Source organism: Globicephala melas, chromosome 7, assembly GCF_963455315.2.
Source record: "Globicephala melas chromosome 7, mGloMel1.2, whole genome shotgun sequence".
In the NCBI taxonomy this organism is placed as follows: domain Eukaryota; kingdom Metazoa; phylum Chordata; class Mammalia; order Artiodactyla; family Delphinidae; genus Globicephala; species Globicephala melas.
The window spans coordinates 28,511,736-28,529,838 of NC_083320.1; the positions used below are offsets into that span (position 1 = coordinate 28,511,736).

The window sequence follows — 18,103 nt, forward strand, 5'->3', positions numbered from 1 at the left end:
GAACTGCTCTTCCTGGAGATATTTAATATGGAGCCAATTTCTACGTAGTATTAGAAACAGTTTTGGTCCATCTTGGAGGCAAGGCATGGATTTACACAACTTTTGTAGCTGAACACAAAACTACAGTAAGGTGCCCCTAAAATTAGGGAACATCAGCAAAACATCACCCTGAACAACTATTAAATTAACAAGCAGCTATCATGCTAAGTACCATGGCATAAGAAATGTGTTGTGAAGTAGGTAGTGTAGCCTCAGAATTGACATATAGCTAGAAAATGCTATAACCTTATCAAATGTATTCCAATCTTTTTAACAGAAAAGCAGCAGCCAGCAAAGTCTACAAAAACAGAAGAAAAAAAAAAATCAGTGTTTATCCAGGACTGTTCAGAGTAAGAAGTGCTCTTATTCTGTACAGTAAGGTTCTACTTATTTGAGAGAAGCAACTCAAGATGAAGAGAAGTATTCTGTATGGTCCTGAATCCAGCAGCTCATTGGCCTTCCGACATCTCTTCATCTGCAACTACGTAAGGGTACCTTTATACTTCCGATTCTAAGTTCATTTAACTATTAATTTTCCATACCTGTAGGAAGGCCTCCTTGAAAGAATTTCTCTTCGTTTTTGGGAATCGGTTACACTATCCACTGACTCCTGTGAATCTTCACTTTCTGCAATAGTTGAAATCTGAAAATAAAGAAGAACTTTATCTTGATAATCAAATTTAGTTCTCATAAAACTTTTATGAATTTTAAGAAAAAGTGAAATACAAAAGGACATATATAAACCTTATATGTGATTCGGTAGAAAAAAAATCAGTTTTTATGGGAGACAACCATACCATCCCTTTCCTCTCCCCTTTACTCATCCTACAGAAGTCAGAGGACCTAAAATTTTTTCATCAAAACCAGCCTAATCTCTTTCAGGACTTCTTGTAATCAACCCAGAATGTATCAATATTACTTGTCAGTTGTTTTCTTACAGTTGTTAGAACAAAACTACCAAGTAAAATAAAGTTTCTGACATGAAAGAAAGAATAAACAACTAAATATTTGGCCATTAAGTCTAGTGCCTATACAAATATTTTCCTTTAACTACTGGGTAAATAGTTTTGAATATATTTACAATTGTACAAGTAAGATCGGTGATCCTTCAACCGTGTTCCAGATGGTTGTTCCTAACAATTTTGGAAGAAGCCCTCTGCTACATATAGACACGTTTCAAAGTTGGCATTCTACAATTTTTATTAAGCAAAACTTCAAGGTAAAGGACTGTGCATTTCTGGAAAGTATCCTTGGATTGAGAAGTAATAAAGGTAAGTTGAATACAGATTTTACATGGGATAATAACAGCAACTAGCATTTATTGAGAACTTACTATGTGCCAGGTGCTATGCTAAAGCATATACATATATTACATTACTTAGTACTCACTAATACTTACAGGAACTTTACGTGCTAGATAAGTACAATTATTATGTCCACTTTACAGATGGAAGAACTGAGGCACAAAGAGTTTAAGTAACTCACCCAAGTCACAAAGCTACGAAGTAGTGGAGTCACTGTCACACTTGACATCTCAATTCTAGACAGCCTTACCAGCATCAAAATCCTGTTGGTTCCAATCTCAAACCAGTTTTGTCAGAAGCAGCAACCCAGGAACGTCTTTAGACCATTTTTAGACTAGAAGTTCACTCATCTAGGCAAGCTTGTCTGTCAAATTTATACTGCCAAGTTTCTCTAGTCTAATCAGCAGGAGCCTCCTGCTCTTTCCTGAACTAGGTGAGCATCATGCTGTAAGAGTGAGAATTAGATTTAGCCAAGGCAAAAGGGTCTCTGTAGGTTAGCTCCCTGAACAAAATTTATGGCAATGGCAATAAGAATGAACACATTTAGAGGAACTTGAGAAATCAAGTATGTGGTCTGAGCCTAAGGGTTCTGGACAGCAGGTACTCATTTTCACAGAGCTTTGTGATAGACACTCACTTTAAAATGAAATTTGCTAAATCTAGTAATGCTTTACAAAATATGTCTATAATAAAGTAATGTATGTGCCCCTCCAAACACTTTAAAGTATAAACGGTATAGTCTTATAGACCTAAAAATTAACAGGTAACACTGAATGAATCCAGAAATGACTGATAAAAAGATGGACAAGGCTGAATTTAGTCTGTGACTCTCTACAGAGTAATAGTGCTATAGTTACTGCCAAAGGAGCACCCAGAACAATTTCCTACTTCTGTAGCTGCTGTTAACTAGCCCACTCAGCATAGTCTCTGCACAGACTTTCTCATAGATGTAGAGTGATGAGTTGTGAAACAGCCTTAGCAGAGTCAGAATTCGAGGAATAACAAGAAGACTGAACTCAAAGTGGATAGTATCCTGACAAGTGTTTACCCTCATTAATGCTTCTCAGAACCTTAGTTTCTCTATTGTTCTTTCTGCCTTTTGTTTGTTTAACCCTCATTCTTACAACCTTCTTTTAAGGATACATAATGACTTAGGCACACTTTCCCAAGTTGAAAGTCATTAAAACAACAATTTTAAAGCACGCTACATAAACCACCCATAGGACAATTTTGAAATGAAATAAATTATCATTGCTTATTAAATATATGGCCCTTAATTTTTCCCCCAAACTCAATGGATCTATTGCTCCCAGTAAAACGAAAAGCCCCCCATTCCTCTCATTTGAAAGAATTTGTCAATTCATACAAAAGGAATTAACTTATCACTCTGTCGTGACTGCAACTTAAAAAAAAATTGAAGTATGATTGCTGTACGATATTATATGTTACAGGCGTACAGTACAGTGAGTCGCAATTTTTAAAGGCTATATTCCACTTACAGTTATTATAAAATATTGGCAAAAAAAAATATTGGCTATATTCCCTGTGTTGTACAATGTATTCTTGTAGCTTATTTTATACATAATAGTTTGTACCTCTTAGTCCCCTACTCCTACATTGCCCCTCCCCGCAGGTAACCACTAGTTTGTTCTCTGTGAGTCTTTTTCTTTATATTCACTAGTTTCTTGTATTTTTAAGATTCCACATAAAAGTGATATGTACTGCAACTTGTTAAATGTAAAGAGAATTCAGAACTATTCAGTACTACATAATGAATGTAACATTTCCTCTTTGGGGGAATACTATCCAGAGAGAACTTAGAATTAGGAAGTCAACTCTTATGGTCTATCTACCAAAAAGCAGAAGAACCCAACCCCACACCCCCAAAACCAAAAACAAATCAAAAAACAAGAAAATCCCAAAACCACTGAACCCACATTTCTAAGACCATTAAAAATCATGCCAAAAATCCTTTGATAATAAATAATAGTTTATATGTAATAGGTTATTAAAAATACCCACATGAAAAATTATATCCCAATTTTAAGTATCACAGTCTACCATCACATTTCAACAATAGATACCCTTCCTCTGGTCCTCACCTCCTGTCACCTCTTATTAACCCCTTCCTGAGCTCCTTAAATAGGTCTTTAACCATGGCCACTTATATGTTAAGAAATTTTCAAAAAGCCAAACCACCACCTGTACATGTAAAGTTTTACATCTATATTTCTCTATTTTCTCTCAGTTTGTTAAAAACCCATATATTCTGTTTATAAGGGGGGGGAAAAGTCCTATTCTGATGCTATTTGAAATTTCAAAATAAAATATACAGTGATTAGAACAAAATTTAAAAAATGGTTGTATTAGATGTTTTCTCAAACTATACATGGTACCCTGGAAACTTAAGCACTTTTCTTGGGTAGAGTTCAGACTCAGGTTTAGGTACAGTTTTTACTCACTGGATCAAGAAGTTTAATAAAAGTCTAGAGCAATAATCTCCAAACTCTTCTGATCTGCAGATCTCCCTTATAAATTAATTATAAGAAAATTTTATATAAGCATATATATTTATTTACAAGTTTTATCTATATCATAAAACAAATTAATTTTTAAAGAGGATAAGTATAAATATTATAATACATCTGTTAATTTCTTAAAGATAAATCATTTAATATTTCATAACAGTGAGAATGATGTGCTTTAATATGATTAATTAAAAGTCATTTAGTATTTTATAACAGTGACTCAAAAATCTGATTCTAAGCTTGGACTTTCTGAAATGTGATTTAACATCTGCTATTGTTTAAAACAATCATTTTTCATTTTCATCTGTCAATTACACAAACTTCTGATGAGATTTACTAGTATATTTTCATCTCCCTGGCTCTTGGTCAGTTATTATATGCTAATAAAAGGTTTTATATTTTAACAAATAAGTTCAACACCTACTGAAACTCTAGAAGACTTCTGAATAGTTTAGAAACTCTATTTCCAGAGTTTTGAAAGTATATAGATTTGAGTTTTTAGGGTACAAATTTACACTGTTTGCAGGTAAAAAAAAAAAAAAAGTATGGGAACATTTCCAAACTTCTATATTCAAAATACTCTGTCCACAGCACAAGTTTCTTTCAAGATACAGTTATTCTCTCATGCATTGTTAAAATGCCACTTTCTCTCAGAAAGGACAGTTGAAAGGAATTTGTTTCTTTCAAAAATATCTGTTAGGTAACATATCCCTTGCAAGTCATCCCTTGCTTGCCATTGTTAAAAAGATCGGAAACTTTGGAATACTTGTCTTATGTAAAAAGCAAACAAGTAAACTCATCCTTATGTTAAGCAACTCAAGTACTTTGCTATATGATAATCACTGAATCTCTATCTTGCACAAAAGATTTTTATTGTTGTTCCCATCACATCATGAAGTACTGTAAAGACTGTATCAGAAAGTTCATCTCCAACCGCTATCCCTCTTGCTCACTCTATTCAGGCCACTTCTTGCTATTCTTTGGTACATAAAGCATACTCTCACTTCTGAGCCTTTGGACTTGCTTTCATTATTTGTATGGCTTAGCCTCCTTCACTAGTTTATAGTTTCACTGCTCATCGTGTTCCCTGACCACCCTACCTAAAAAAAACACCCTTCCCTCCACATCATTCTCTATCCCTTTCTCCTGCTTTAATCATCTTCCCAGCACTTAATCCTCACCTGACACATTTTATTTTTTCATTGTCTCTCTTCGCTCAAATGTGATCTTCATGAGAATAGAGAAGTATTATTTGTTCACTGCTGTCTTTCATATCACCTAGAACAGTGACTGGCACATAGCATGTGACCAATAAAAATTTACTGAGGAAATGAATGTATTAAAAATGCATCCAAAACTAACAAGTGAGGATGCCACTGTTAACTTCTATACATTTGTGTAACTCCCATTATTTTTGTGGGAATTCTTACATAATCTGTGAGATTTGATGTACATATATACATAAGGATAATGTTAGGGCACCAATGTCAAGCCATACATGAAATATTAGTAGTTTAGTTTCTAATACTCTGAGATGAAAAAAGATAAACAGAAGTCTTATTCTCACATCAAGAGAAATGTACCTTGTATATTTTGGAAATGCTGTTCTAGAATACTAATATTCTCCCATCGAGAAGTTTGAGGAATCACCTCTCTCCTTGTTTGATCACCTCTTCTGATATAAACCACTTCCTACTTATTAATGCTAATCACTGTTAACCAGCTAACATTACCATTAAAGTTTAATAGCTTCTCCATGGTTTAGGGCCTTTAAAGAAAAAAATACTGTTTATGTTTCTGTTTGTAGAATTCAGGCTTTTAATTATAAGCACAGCTCACTTTGATGGAAAAATCTATTTTTGAAAAGATGAATACACATTTCTATAAAGTTAATGGTCATATAACCCCAGGTCCAAATTATTATTATTACTCTTACCACAAAGTAAAGATTAAAATTAAGAATATAATCAACAATTAGGCATCATATATTAAAACCAATGTTTGTAATCTTAGCAAATTTTGTGATAATTTTTGTGTGTTCTTTATAGAAAGATCTCCCACTGTAAGTGAAAAAGAAAAAGTAAAGGTTAATGTGGGGTCTGGAATCTAGGTCTCCTGACTAGCAGGTCAGGTTCTTTCCACTATCATCAAGAGGAAGATAAGAGCAGGGAATTAGTAATGGCATACATAGTACGAAAAACAGTTAGGAAGCATTCAATGAAATAAAAACTGAGGCACAGGACAGGAGACTATTGTTCAGTCAGTGTGGTTCCACAGAAAAATCAAATTCTTCAGTCTTTACCTGGACTATACTGTCTCCTACTCAGTAACAACAAATTCCATTCCCAATATCTTTCAGTATGGAAATGCACAGAACTTGATGATTTTATATCAAAATATTCTTTCTTTTTTCTCCACCCCCCACACCGCCCTGCCTTAAATGTCCAAGCAAACCAAAGGCACAGGGACAGAATGAAGCAGAGGTGGGTTAACAGTGGCTCAATGACTCAATAGTATGATATGGCTGACAAAATCTGGTATATCCTTTGATGATACTGATAGAATGCTTCTAGGACAAAGGAGGGACTTCTCCCCTCTCCAAGTATCAATCAATCTGGCTACTAAACTCAAGGAAAACACCAGAGTTCTCACCCACAAGAAGACAACAAGGATGGTGAAGAGGAATCAAAGCTATGTCATATATAAATGGCTGAAGAAAAACAGGCATTTACTTAGTCTGGACATTTTTTTTAAATGGGAAGGATGTGGAAGATGGGGAAAAGGAAGCAGCCCAATAGAAAAAGAAGTTAAATTTGCTTAACTAGTTTCTGAGAATAGAATTGGGACCACTAGGTAAAAGTTTTAGAAAGATATTCTGGTTCACCACAGGAAAGAATATTTTAGCAATTACCCCCAATTATAAATCAGTTACCTCTGGAGATAGAGCATCCTTTCTCTGAAAGTGTTCAAGTAAAGCTGGACTGCCATTTGGAGGAGGAGAGAAGGATATTATATAGGGAAATTAAGCAACAGACTAAGGGCTGGGTAGGTAACAAGTTTGGCCTAGACCTAGAAGATCTCTTAAGATTTTTATTCAAACCTTGAGTTCTATGTTTATAGAGAGGGACAAAGATATAAAGAACAATTTCTCACCTTCCTTTCTAAAAATAGTTCTCTCCAAATCTAGGACCTAGGACTCACCTGAGTTCCGGAGAAAAGTCTTTTTAAGTCCTTACAGGAAGACTGTGAAGCAAAAAATATGAAATGGGAGGCTGGGGTTATGGCCTACTTGAATGAACGTTCAAGTCTTTTTTTTTTCCCCAATAAGCTCATCGAAAAGATGTATACTGCCCTAGGTTCCCTACAGTTAAGTAGAGGTTTACACACCTTTATTCCCTTTGGATCCAAACCAAAGGAACAATCTTTCCAAAGAATAAGATAACATGCATGGAAAAAACCCCTGATTCTTAAAGTGCACTTTCTGAATATATCATTTCAAAGTTATATACTCTAACTTAGAATCCTAAACATAGCTGGTTTTCTCTACATTCAAATAATATCTTAGGTAAGGTTATTACTTTTTGACAAGGGTTATTTTTTCCAATTGCATGTTTAGAAAATAATTAAAGTTATTATTTTTGTATCTTAATTTTCCCTAACTGAGGTACATCAGCCTTATAGTCTCTCCCAATATTTCCACTTTATCCCATATACTTTATGATTTTTCCCATTCAATTGTTTTCCTTTTTTAGTTTAAGAAAAAGTTTTTTCTTATATGTCTGTTCTTGTGTATATATGTTCCTATACTTAAGGTGACTACAGATGCAGCATATTCCATAATTACTGTAAAGTAAAATAAACTCTGAACTAGATATGTTCCTATTTTCATAATGAAAGGAGAGAGATATGGCTATAAACAACAGTTATGAAAGTAGATGCAGAACTTTTTATACACATACCTGAACTGTCTGGACTTGTGGAGACTGAATAACTGATGGCTGGGCCGCCTGAATAACTCCATGGACTTGAACTGTCTGCCCATTGGGTAGCTGTACTAAAGTTACGGTGGGAGCAGATGATGTTGCATGAGCTGCTGGCATAGATACCTATGGTGTTGAACATGGAAAAAAATTACCATCACAGATACCTCCTGGGGAGTACTCATGTTTAGTAAGAAACAACTCTTTGGCAGCAAAAGGAAGACCCTCCTGCTAGGTTAAGTATTCCATTGGTGTGAAAGAAACTAATCATTAAACTTAATATTGTTTTTGAAGAAAGACTACAAATGCTTCCCATGCCCCCTACTTTTAAACTCCTCCCAAATGACAAAAACCAAAAAACTATTTTAATGTAACATCAAAATATATAACACAGACTTCCTTTGAACACTAAATACCACTTTATTTGTATAGTGCCTTACATTTTCCCACCTGCTTTCATATTCAGTTTCTCATTTTGCCCTTCGAAGAAATCAGACTGGTTAGAATAAGGGTTATCTCCATTTTAGAGACAGAAATATGAAGTGCTCCAAGAGATTAAGTCACTTACCCAAGGTCAAGAGATATGCTAGCTTTGAAGAAACATAAGTCTTCAGAATATCATGTGTTAAATAACCCATGTTCTAAAACATAACTGTTCCCAAACTTGGGCAAAACTTAGCTACTAAATCTAGAACAAATACATATCTTACAGTATACAGCATATTTATCTCTTGTAAACTAATTACAAGTATGCCTTTCATTAATGAGAAAGTGTTAATAGATATTATGAACTGAAAATTTCTATCCTCACCCCACCCACTGAACTGATAATAATTGATATTTCAAGGATTTATTTTCCTCTTGAAGAAATAAGGGAGCAGAACTGAAAGAATATGAGAGACCAGTTTTCTCCTGAGGCACAAAGGCGGCAGATTTAATGACTCAATACCCAGGTTAGAAGGGTTCTTAAGTCATACATGTCTATCAGATGGTATTTACTGTTCCTGTGCTTGAATGCGTTTGGGGGCAGCAATTTTATTTGTTCATTTGGTAAAGTTATTGCGGATATGTGTGTCAGAAACAATGTTAGAACTGAAACTACAGAAATGAGAAAGACATAGGTCCCTGCCCTAAACGAAATTATTAAGGCATGTGTATGAAGGAATGGGGAAAAGAACACAAATAAATATAATTCAGTGAAGTAATGAGGTTTGCAAAGGGAAGAATGGACACACTGAGGAAAGCTACCCCGCCCCACCCAAGAGGAGGGGAGGCTACCAGGGAAGCATGTGAATTTGAAATAAAGAATACAAGTAAGGCACGTTATTATGATTTGCAGGGGGGAGGCACAGAATTCCAGGCAGAGGGTAGCAATGGCAAAAGCAAAGAGAAACAGCAGTGTCTGTAAATGGCAAAGAGGGATGACCAGCAGCCAGTACTACTGGAGCACATAAGTGTGTTACTATATGATGTAGGAAGTGTGGAAAGATGGAATAACAGAGGTAGGCAGAGGCCAGATGGGCTAGTCATGAAAAATCTTACATATGTTACGTTAAAGAACTTGCATTTTACCGTGAGATTGGGAAAAGCACTGAAGGGCTTTTGAACTCCTGAAAATCATGGTGAGGCTTGCATTTCAGATAGATCACTTTAATTTAGTGGCAGTGTGAAAGACACTTATCTCAGAGGAAGAAAAAAGTGGAGGTGAGACCAACTGAGAAAGTCTATATATAGTAGTAAGGGTGAGATGATAAAGGCCAGAAATTAGGCATGAGTTGTGGTAGGGATGGGAATGAGAGAAGTGATTTAATGAAAATTCAGGAGGCTAACCAGAAAGGGCTTTATGAATGACTGATTGAAGGAGGTGAGACAGAAATCAAAGACGACCCACATATTTCATGTTTGGGTGAGAATTAGTAGACTATGCCATAAAGAGAGAGAACACAAAAAGAAGCTTATGGGTGGTTGGGGCAGTGGTGGAAGATGATGGAACTGATATGATATCTGAATTTGTAGAGATGTTTAGCAGGCAGTTAAATATTTGACTATGAAGCTTGGGGGAGATACCTACTGAAGGTAGAGGCTAAAACCATGAGCTTCTCCTTTGGACAGTTAGGAAGGCCTTCCTTATCAATCGTTTTTCTGGCTACTATACATCTTATTTTTACCTTGTTTTCAAAATGTGGTCCATGGACGACCACCATTAGAGTTATATAGGGTGCCTGTTTATAAAGTCAGAATCTCTGATGAACCCAAGGACACTTTCGCCTACGCCAAAGTTTGAGAACCAAAACCATAATTTATTTAGAGTATCCCATCTCAATGGAAAGCTCTTCTAATATTTGAAGCAATTAGTACGTCCTCTTCTCTGAGTATTCTCTAGGGTAAACATAACAAGCTCACTCAACAAATAATCCCTTTTCTACCCTAATTATTCTACATAATGGCTACTCTCACTGTAAGTTTATAAAATACAGATATACCAAAAAAGAAAAAATTGCTTATATCCCTACCACTCGGAGTTAATCACTTAATATTTCTCCTGTAGATATAGGTGTTTTTAAAGATGCATATATACACTCAATTTTCATAACACTATCACAGAATCTACTTTATCTTTCAAATCCATTCTAAATATCTCTTCATACCATTAATAGTATTCTTTAATGATAAAGAATGGTATAATGGTAAGAATTACATAATTTGTTTAATAAATCCCAACAAATTATTGGAATTAAATTATTAGTAATAATTAAACAATAATAAAATCACTAACTTAATATTATTAAATATTAAATTACTGAATATACAAAAATTATTATTGAATATTTAGGTTTTCAAATTTGCCTATTACAAGAAAGTTATTTTACAACAAAATTGCAACGATCATCCTTTTACCCAACTCTTTACTTAAAACCATCCATAAAAATTAACATTCCCATACTCAAAACCAACATTGTTTTTTTTTCCACTTAAAAAAAAATCTCTGTAAATTCTAAAAGTAAAATAAGGCATTTCATTATTGTTTTAGATCGACTTTCTTCCTTTACTAGTTAGGCTGAATTTGTGTTTTTACTGTTCATTGATCACATCACAATGGTTTTGGACTTGAAAATTTTATTATATATTTCTAGTATTAAAGACTGACAACCAAAAAATAACTGGTATCAGAATTGAGAGAAATAATGTCAAAAATGTATAATATATGTGTTAAGAACTTGGATGAGCAAGTAAAAAAAACTCTTGTAATTAGGTATTAAAAAGAACAACAACAAAAAATATAAATGGGAACAGACACTAGCTTTCCTAAAATTCAAATATCATGTCATTCCACTTATCAGTGATTATATGCAAATTGAACATGTGCATATAATTTTGTTCTTTCTTGAATTTCCAATTAAGCTTCATGACACTGATTTTGTTTTTATAGGCATAATCACACCAGCAGAGAAGAATGGGAAAGGAGATAACAGTAAGAGTTTTGGAGGCTGGAAATGGATGAATGGTAATGAACTTGGAAAACCTCAGAAGGCCAACTCATGAGGCAGAGGCAGGGACAGACTGATTTCTGCCACAAAGTCCTTAAGAGGCTCAGGATCTAAGGCACCCCAGAAGGCAGAGTGAAAGGAAAGGCTGAAAATAAGGAAGGCTGATCGAAGGTCTTTGAAAAGCAATTGGATCCCCTCTTCAACTCTCTGTGGAAGAATAACTAATCTATACCCTATGCTGACAGAGAAATGGAGGTTTATTTTCTGGATAGGTGGTTTCTTGACTGCCTAACACCAGGCACTGCTGAGGTGGGTACTAAGTCCCAGTCCTCTTCCCTCGTCTGGCTCAAAGGTCTTTACCTATAAGCAGAAGATTAGTAAAGCTTTTCTCTGCAAATGTGACCAACACTAAAGGGAGAAGAAAGACTTAAGAGATAATGACACAATAAAGATGTAAAAAAAAAAAAAAAAAAAAGAGAGATAATGCCAGTGGGATGCCACAATCATCCTACCGTGAAGCTCACAACTCAGATGTTAGGCCCCAAAAAGAGCCACAGAACTACCAATACAGGTTTTTGGTTCCCTACTTTTAAATGTAGGCAGAAAACCTCGAGTTATGAAATACTCAAGGAAATCTTCTGATAGGAAAGATGGTGACCAAAACAGATAGAAGGGAGAAAAGGTACACAGAAGAAAATCTATGTGGAAAGAAAACTTAAAACTTAATTAATATTATCAGAGGTAAGAGAAAATACTGCCTTTGTGAAACATAAAGAGGATGCTATTAAAACACAAAAGGACTATTCAGAAATAAAGGGAACTCTTGGAAACATGACAGCAGAAATAAAAAAAATCTGACAGATGGGTTGAAATGTGAAGTTGAGAAAATCTCCCAGAAAGACAGAGACAGAAAACAGGAGAGAAAAGATGAGAAAATCAGAGAAACAGTCCTATAGGTAAAATATCTGGATCACAAGAATCCTAGAGAGAAAGGAGAAAGAAAAAAAAATCATCAACCAAATAAAGAAACTGCCCAGATTTGAAGACCCGAGATTCCACTAAAAAAAAAAAAGCCCACTGAATACAACTGCACAATGGATGAAAACTGCTACAAACCAAGGCCTTGATGATGAAATAGTGAAGCACTGCTAACAAGAGAGATTTTTACAAGATAACAGAGATACAAAGTAAGAAATGGATTTAGTCTTTTCAAACAGCAACACTAGAAGTTGACTGTGGATCAATGCCTTCAAAATTTGAAAGAAAAATGATTTCTTTACCCAGTCAAACTTGCTCAAGGGACCACTGGAAACAAAAACTCCATAAGAGAAAGACAGTAGGAAGAAAGGAATTTCCAGGATGACATTATTTAGTGGACGTGGAGGACAACCAGACCAGAAAATGATGTCCCAAGAGATAGATATGTTGAAGGTTGTCACCACCAAGATCCCTGCTGGTATTATATCTTCTTTTTACCACAGGGCTGAATGTTTGGATGAGCCCATATTCTTATCTGTGCACATTTGCCTTGACCATGTGCTAATGAAGTCCTGATGCTCTTACCTTCGTTCCCACACCTGCTTCATCTTGAGTACTTTTACTTCATCCCTAAATGTATTCTGCTTTGCCTTACACCTGAGGGCTGGAGGTGGGTCCAGGTGATCTTAGGAGAAAACACAAAGCAGCCCACCGCTTCTGACTACATTCCTGCTGGAGGTCTAGTATTTGGCCCATATTTTAGCTCAGTGTGGTTACCACCTGTGGTTAGCCCTCTATATCCCAAGACCCACTGTTGCTCATGACTCCTCTAAGAGAGCTTTTAAACTCTTTGTGAAGCTGAAGCTCAACATACCAGAGCCTTGGCTAGGATTATTTTCTTTTGGGAGCTTTCATCTGAAAGAGGCAATGTCACATTTTCTTACCTAGCAGGTTATTGTTTGCTACTTGGTTTTTATATTAACCACCTTTCTCACTCATATATATGCCAACAATTATTAATAAAATAAAACATCTGAGAAAAAATACACAAGAACAAAAATGAGAATATAACCTTAGAATGCTTAAGACAAAGACAAAATGAAAGAATCATGAATCATATTTAAAATATACAGGGACAAAAACTATCATCCTTGAAATTTACTTGTGTGTCAATTTATTTGCTTATCCTATTTTTTAGTTTAAACACATGTAAATTTAGCCTTTCAGATTATCTGCATTCCCATGCTCCCAAATAAATCTATATGACATGAAAAAAAGCAGTTATCATATTAGGTTTTCTTCCTTTAAGAGACAATCTACCCATCAGTTTAAATGTAATTATTTCTGAATTATGTCACTACAAATAGTGTGTTAGTGTTTAACAATACATTTTTCTGTTATGTTACTGAATCAATACTATCATTTCTAAAATTAGGCTAATACTAAGTAAATAGGAATTTTGATATTCTAAGAATGTTTCTGCTCATTTTATCTCTGTAATAAAAACTAAGTTCTCTTGTTTAAAACATATTCCTCTTAGAAGAGACAACTTGGAATCTCTCCATGTATTTTATACCTGGGCTAATGTGGCAATCTGTGGCTGGGCTTGAACTGTCATTTGCTGGCTTTCAGCTTCTGTTACAGCTGCATCTCCACTCTGCTGGTTCTCTGCTCCAGATTCCATGGTCATTTAGTTACCTACAATAATATGGAAGAGTGTTACAAGCACTACAGTGCTTTGTGCTTTTGTGGTTTTAAAGGCAATTTTCAAGTTGTAAATAAGTATATGTGGTGGTTAGGTTAGCAGATGCACTCAGAAATCTAGTTAAACTATAATGTAGTTGAATTATTGTCAGACTTGTCCAAATACGCTGAGCTAAAAAGTTCTAGTCTTTTCAAAAAAGAAAGAACTTTTTCCTTTGCCATTTCTTCCCAATGGGATATTACTCCATCTATTATAGAAGACGGGATTCCTCTCTTCCATGAATCTTCCCAACTAACAAGGGGAGGAAGGGCAGCAGCATAAATATAATTTTTTCAAAAATGTATCAATCAGGTAAGGAGGGAGGGTAGAGAGTAGAAGTGAGTTGATGACAGGGTCTATGAGATACTGGCTTCAAGGTACCGCCTATATGGGTATTCCCTCCTATTATAGGGAAACAGAAGAATTATAAGCTACTTCCTTGGGAAATTATTGGTGGTAGGACAAAACAGCCCAGGTTTCAACAGCCCAAGTTATTGGGTATCAAGGTAGAAAGGTGGGATTAATAGACACAGAGTCAGACCTCAAACAACTGAAAAGGTTACTTTGTGTTCTGACTCCTTACCCTATATATAGTGTGCAACATTACACACGTGTGTGTGCGCACGTGCACACACACACAATAAAACACCTTTTAAAATTTTAACTGCAAAATTCTGGATAAGTTAATCAAGGCTGATCTTTCTTACTTTTTGGAAGCTGCTTTGCTAAGAGTTTACTATATTTCTGAGATCTGGCACTGGATGACAGCAAAAGTGAAGAGAAATTCCTAGCAGCAGTAGCTGCTACCTTGAGGTTAGGGAAATTGATTATATATAGCAGATATAACTAGGAAAGCAACTGTGTCTAAAGGAGTCACAATAAAAGGGATTACTTCTTATTTGTGTACTACTGTTACCATTCAGTACCTAGCATATTACCTGTCAAAAATAAATTTAATAGTAAGGACTACCTATGGTGATTCCATAAACAACACAAGAACTCCAATGCTTTTCCAGAATTTATTACATTTATTTCATAACTCCGACATCAAAATAGTCACTGATCCTTATGTGATTATTACATGCCATCAGAATGTATCACATGCTAACATTTTGCCATCATTCACAGGATTCTATAAAAAGGAAGTGTTTTTACAAGTGACAGTTAAAAATGAAAATATCTCTGTAGAAATGAATATAAATAATGTAGAAATACAGAAGCCACCAAACAGATGACAAAGGAAAAGATCAACAGACGACTACATAATTATTTAAAACGTTAATATGACAAAAGCCACCAAGACAAGTACACAAGGAGAAAATATCTGCTACATAAAATCAACACAATAACATCTAGAATACAGAGAAACTACTAATTCAGTAAGAAACTCTTATTGGCTAGTTCACAAAGATATATGTTTCAAGGATGGAATTTTTTTTTATAATAGCAGAAAACTGGAAACAAGTATCCATCATTAAGGAGGACCATTAAAAAATTAAAGCAATAAAAAATAATGAAGTCTATCTATAATGTAAAGACACATAAAGCTTTCCAAGACAGACTGAGTGAAATGGCAAGTTATGAATATACTATAAAGTAGAAGTCCATTTATGTTAAAAACAAGTAAAACAAATTGTTGTAAAGGTGTATGCATGAAAAGAGGTATGGGAAGTTATAACTGAATCATAATAAGTGGTGGCTCTGAAGAAAGAAAGATTTGATAGAACTGTATAGGATGAGTTTCACCTTTTACTTTTTACATATTTTAGTACTTTACTTTTATTTTTCTTTCTTTCCATAAGCATGGATTCAGGATTACTTGCACGATTAAAGAAATTTTAATACCAGAAATGACAGATAACATTTTGAAACTCTGAACCAAAAGCTTTACTTCAGTCATGATTTTGAGATATCTGCTAAAATTTTTTAAATCTGATCCTTTTTATATGAAATTAGTATTTTTGTTTAAGATTCACCTAAACTGTTTACCCTACATTTCCAAAGAGTAAAAATAACTATTTAAAAAAAATTATCAAATAACTTTATTACCCTCTGTGATAATTCACTGAATTGTACACTTAAAACCTGTGCTCTTTTAAACTAAAAAATTTAAGAAAGACATCAAAAGTAACAGAAAGCAACATCAATAGCAAAATAGTTTATGTATACTAAATACTGTCCATATTTTTGCTCTGGAAGAAAATGGCACATGAAAGCAAAAAATCTAATCCTAGTAACAATAAAATAAGTAAATGAATCCATTTGAGGACAGTACTGAGTCAAGCTAAATAAGAGCAGAAACCCGCAAACTTTTCTCTATCTTCTCCCCTAAGTCATCAATTTAATGAGAATGAGAAGATAAATACAAATTTATCATCATAATACTTCCTTTGTAGAGAGAGAACATGCAACCATTTTTGAAAGACTTTAGTCGAAGCCACATTTTTTTTTAACCTATGCTGTCATCCATATAGTTTCACTCCACCATTTGATTAAAAGTAATCCAAAGCACAGATCATATTTCTTTTGTTTTTGTTTACTTTTCAGTATGTCAGGGCTACTTAATTCTTTTTTTTTTGACATTTAAGGTATAGGGTATCATTACAACTTTTTGTTTCAAAAATTAAAATATTTATGACTCTATAATAATAAAAGAATAAAACCATTAGCTAACATAAGTAATTACAGCTACAAGGACACATTCAAAATAGGAATGTGATTTGCATCCTTCTTCCCTCCCCAACTAGATAATATTCTTTTTACTTATTTTTTACTTTCTTCTAAAAACAAAGTGTGGTATTTCCAATGGTTAGCATCCCCCATGTGAATAAACTGCCAGTGTTTTATTATCATTTCATTCAGGCAGACTACCAATCCTTTTTCAAGGTGGGGGATGGCCTTCTTAATTAGTTTGAGTAGATATCAACCACTTGGGCAACAGTATAATTACTGTCTCTCATAAGATAATTCAGGCCTTCCTCAAAGTACAGGTGAGAATTACTTACAGAAAAACAATTTGTTTTAGATAAGAAATTCAAAGGACTCAACTAAAACAGAAACCATTCTTTTGGTTTTCACCTTGAGGGTACTGAAATAACAGTCTCCAACTAAACTAGCATTTAACACGAGCACCTTAATTATGACTTTGAAAGCTTTTACTCTTTTTTTGTTTGTATCTTCAGGTGGAGAGAGAAGAGATGCTATGGTATAATGTGTACAGTCTTCAATTTTTCTATTAACCCAGGAGCAGTCTTAGCCAGCAGAGCAGTACTTCAGACACAGGATCAGTTACTAGACCCAATATGTAGGTTTCCAAAATTACTCAAGAAAGGAGACTCCTAATTCATTACACAAATGAATGCTTTCTGAGAGTGCAAAAACAAAGAAAGACTGAATACTACTGTAAAATTAAAAAAAGATCAGGTACATATGAACTCAGAGGGAATGTTGTACAAATATTGGACCTGGAATATTAGAAACAATGAATCTTAGAAATCATGAAAGATCTAGTCTTGACAGTTTTGTGAAGAATTCTTAAGAGTTCTTCCAATAATTCTGAATTCCAAAATTTATTTGGGATTGATATTTAAGATTTAGGTATTTTAATGAATTTATCCCTAAAAATTTACATAATTCTTTGAAAACTATGAACTTGAAGCAAATTTCAAAAGTGTCACTCCTAAAAAAAAACAAATTTTAAAAAATAAATTCACAAAGATACATGCCATTTTGGGACTTCCCTGGTGGTACAGTGGTTAAGAATCCGCCTGCCAATGCAGGTGACATGGGTTTGAGCCCTGGTGCGGGAAGATCCCACATGCTGTGGAGCAGCTAAGCCCATGCGCCACAACTACTGAGCCTGCGCTCTAGAGCGTGCAAGCCATAACTACTGAGCCCATGTGTCACAACTACTGAAGCCTGTGCACCTAGAGCCCATGCTCTGCAACACAACGAAGAGGAGCCCCTGCTCGCTGAAACTAGAGAAAGCTTGCGCAGCAACAAAGACCCAACGCAGCCAAAACAAAAGATACATGCCATTTTG

The 18,103-nt window shown here is 34.7% G+C and overlaps 2 protein-coding genes across 7 annotated transcripts in view; one reads left to right on the forward strand and one right to left on the reverse strand.

Annotated features, from left to right (window-relative positions):
- METTL21A (methyltransferase 21A, HSPA lysine) overlaps positions 1-11,823 on the forward strand; it is a 54,246-nt gene extending 42,423 nt beyond the window's left edge. Inside the window, exon 4 of the mRNA XM_060301954.2 lies at positions 11,282-11,823. Within this exon, the coding sequence (XP_060157937.1) occupies positions 11,282-11,394 (113 nt within the window). The 3' untranslated portion in view covers positions 11,395-11,823. The remainder of the gene's footprint in view (positions 1-11,281) is intronic.
- Positions 1-18,103, reverse strand: part of CREB1 (cAMP responsive element binding protein 1) — a 56,481-nt gene that overhangs the window by 24,080 nt on the left and 14,298 nt on the right. For 3 of the 6 annotated variants that reach the window (XR_004038807.3, XM_060301948.2, XM_030853556.3), the window contains exons 2-5: positions 13,894-14,015; positions 7,831-7,977; positions 7,073-7,114; positions 582-682 (exon numbers count right to left, since the gene is read on the reverse strand). Coding sequence is in view for 5 of the 6 variants with exons in the window: in XM_060301948.2 (XP_060157931.1) it covers positions 582-682; positions 7,073-7,114; positions 7,831-7,977; positions 13,894-14,007 (404 nt within the window). In the remaining variant the exon portion in view is untranslated. The remainder of the gene's footprint in view (positions 1-581; positions 683-7,072; positions 7,115-7,830; positions 7,978-13,893; positions 14,016-18,103) is intronic. The other 3 variants (XM_030853577.3, XM_030853568.3, XM_030853585.3) reach the window with 3 other exon arrangements.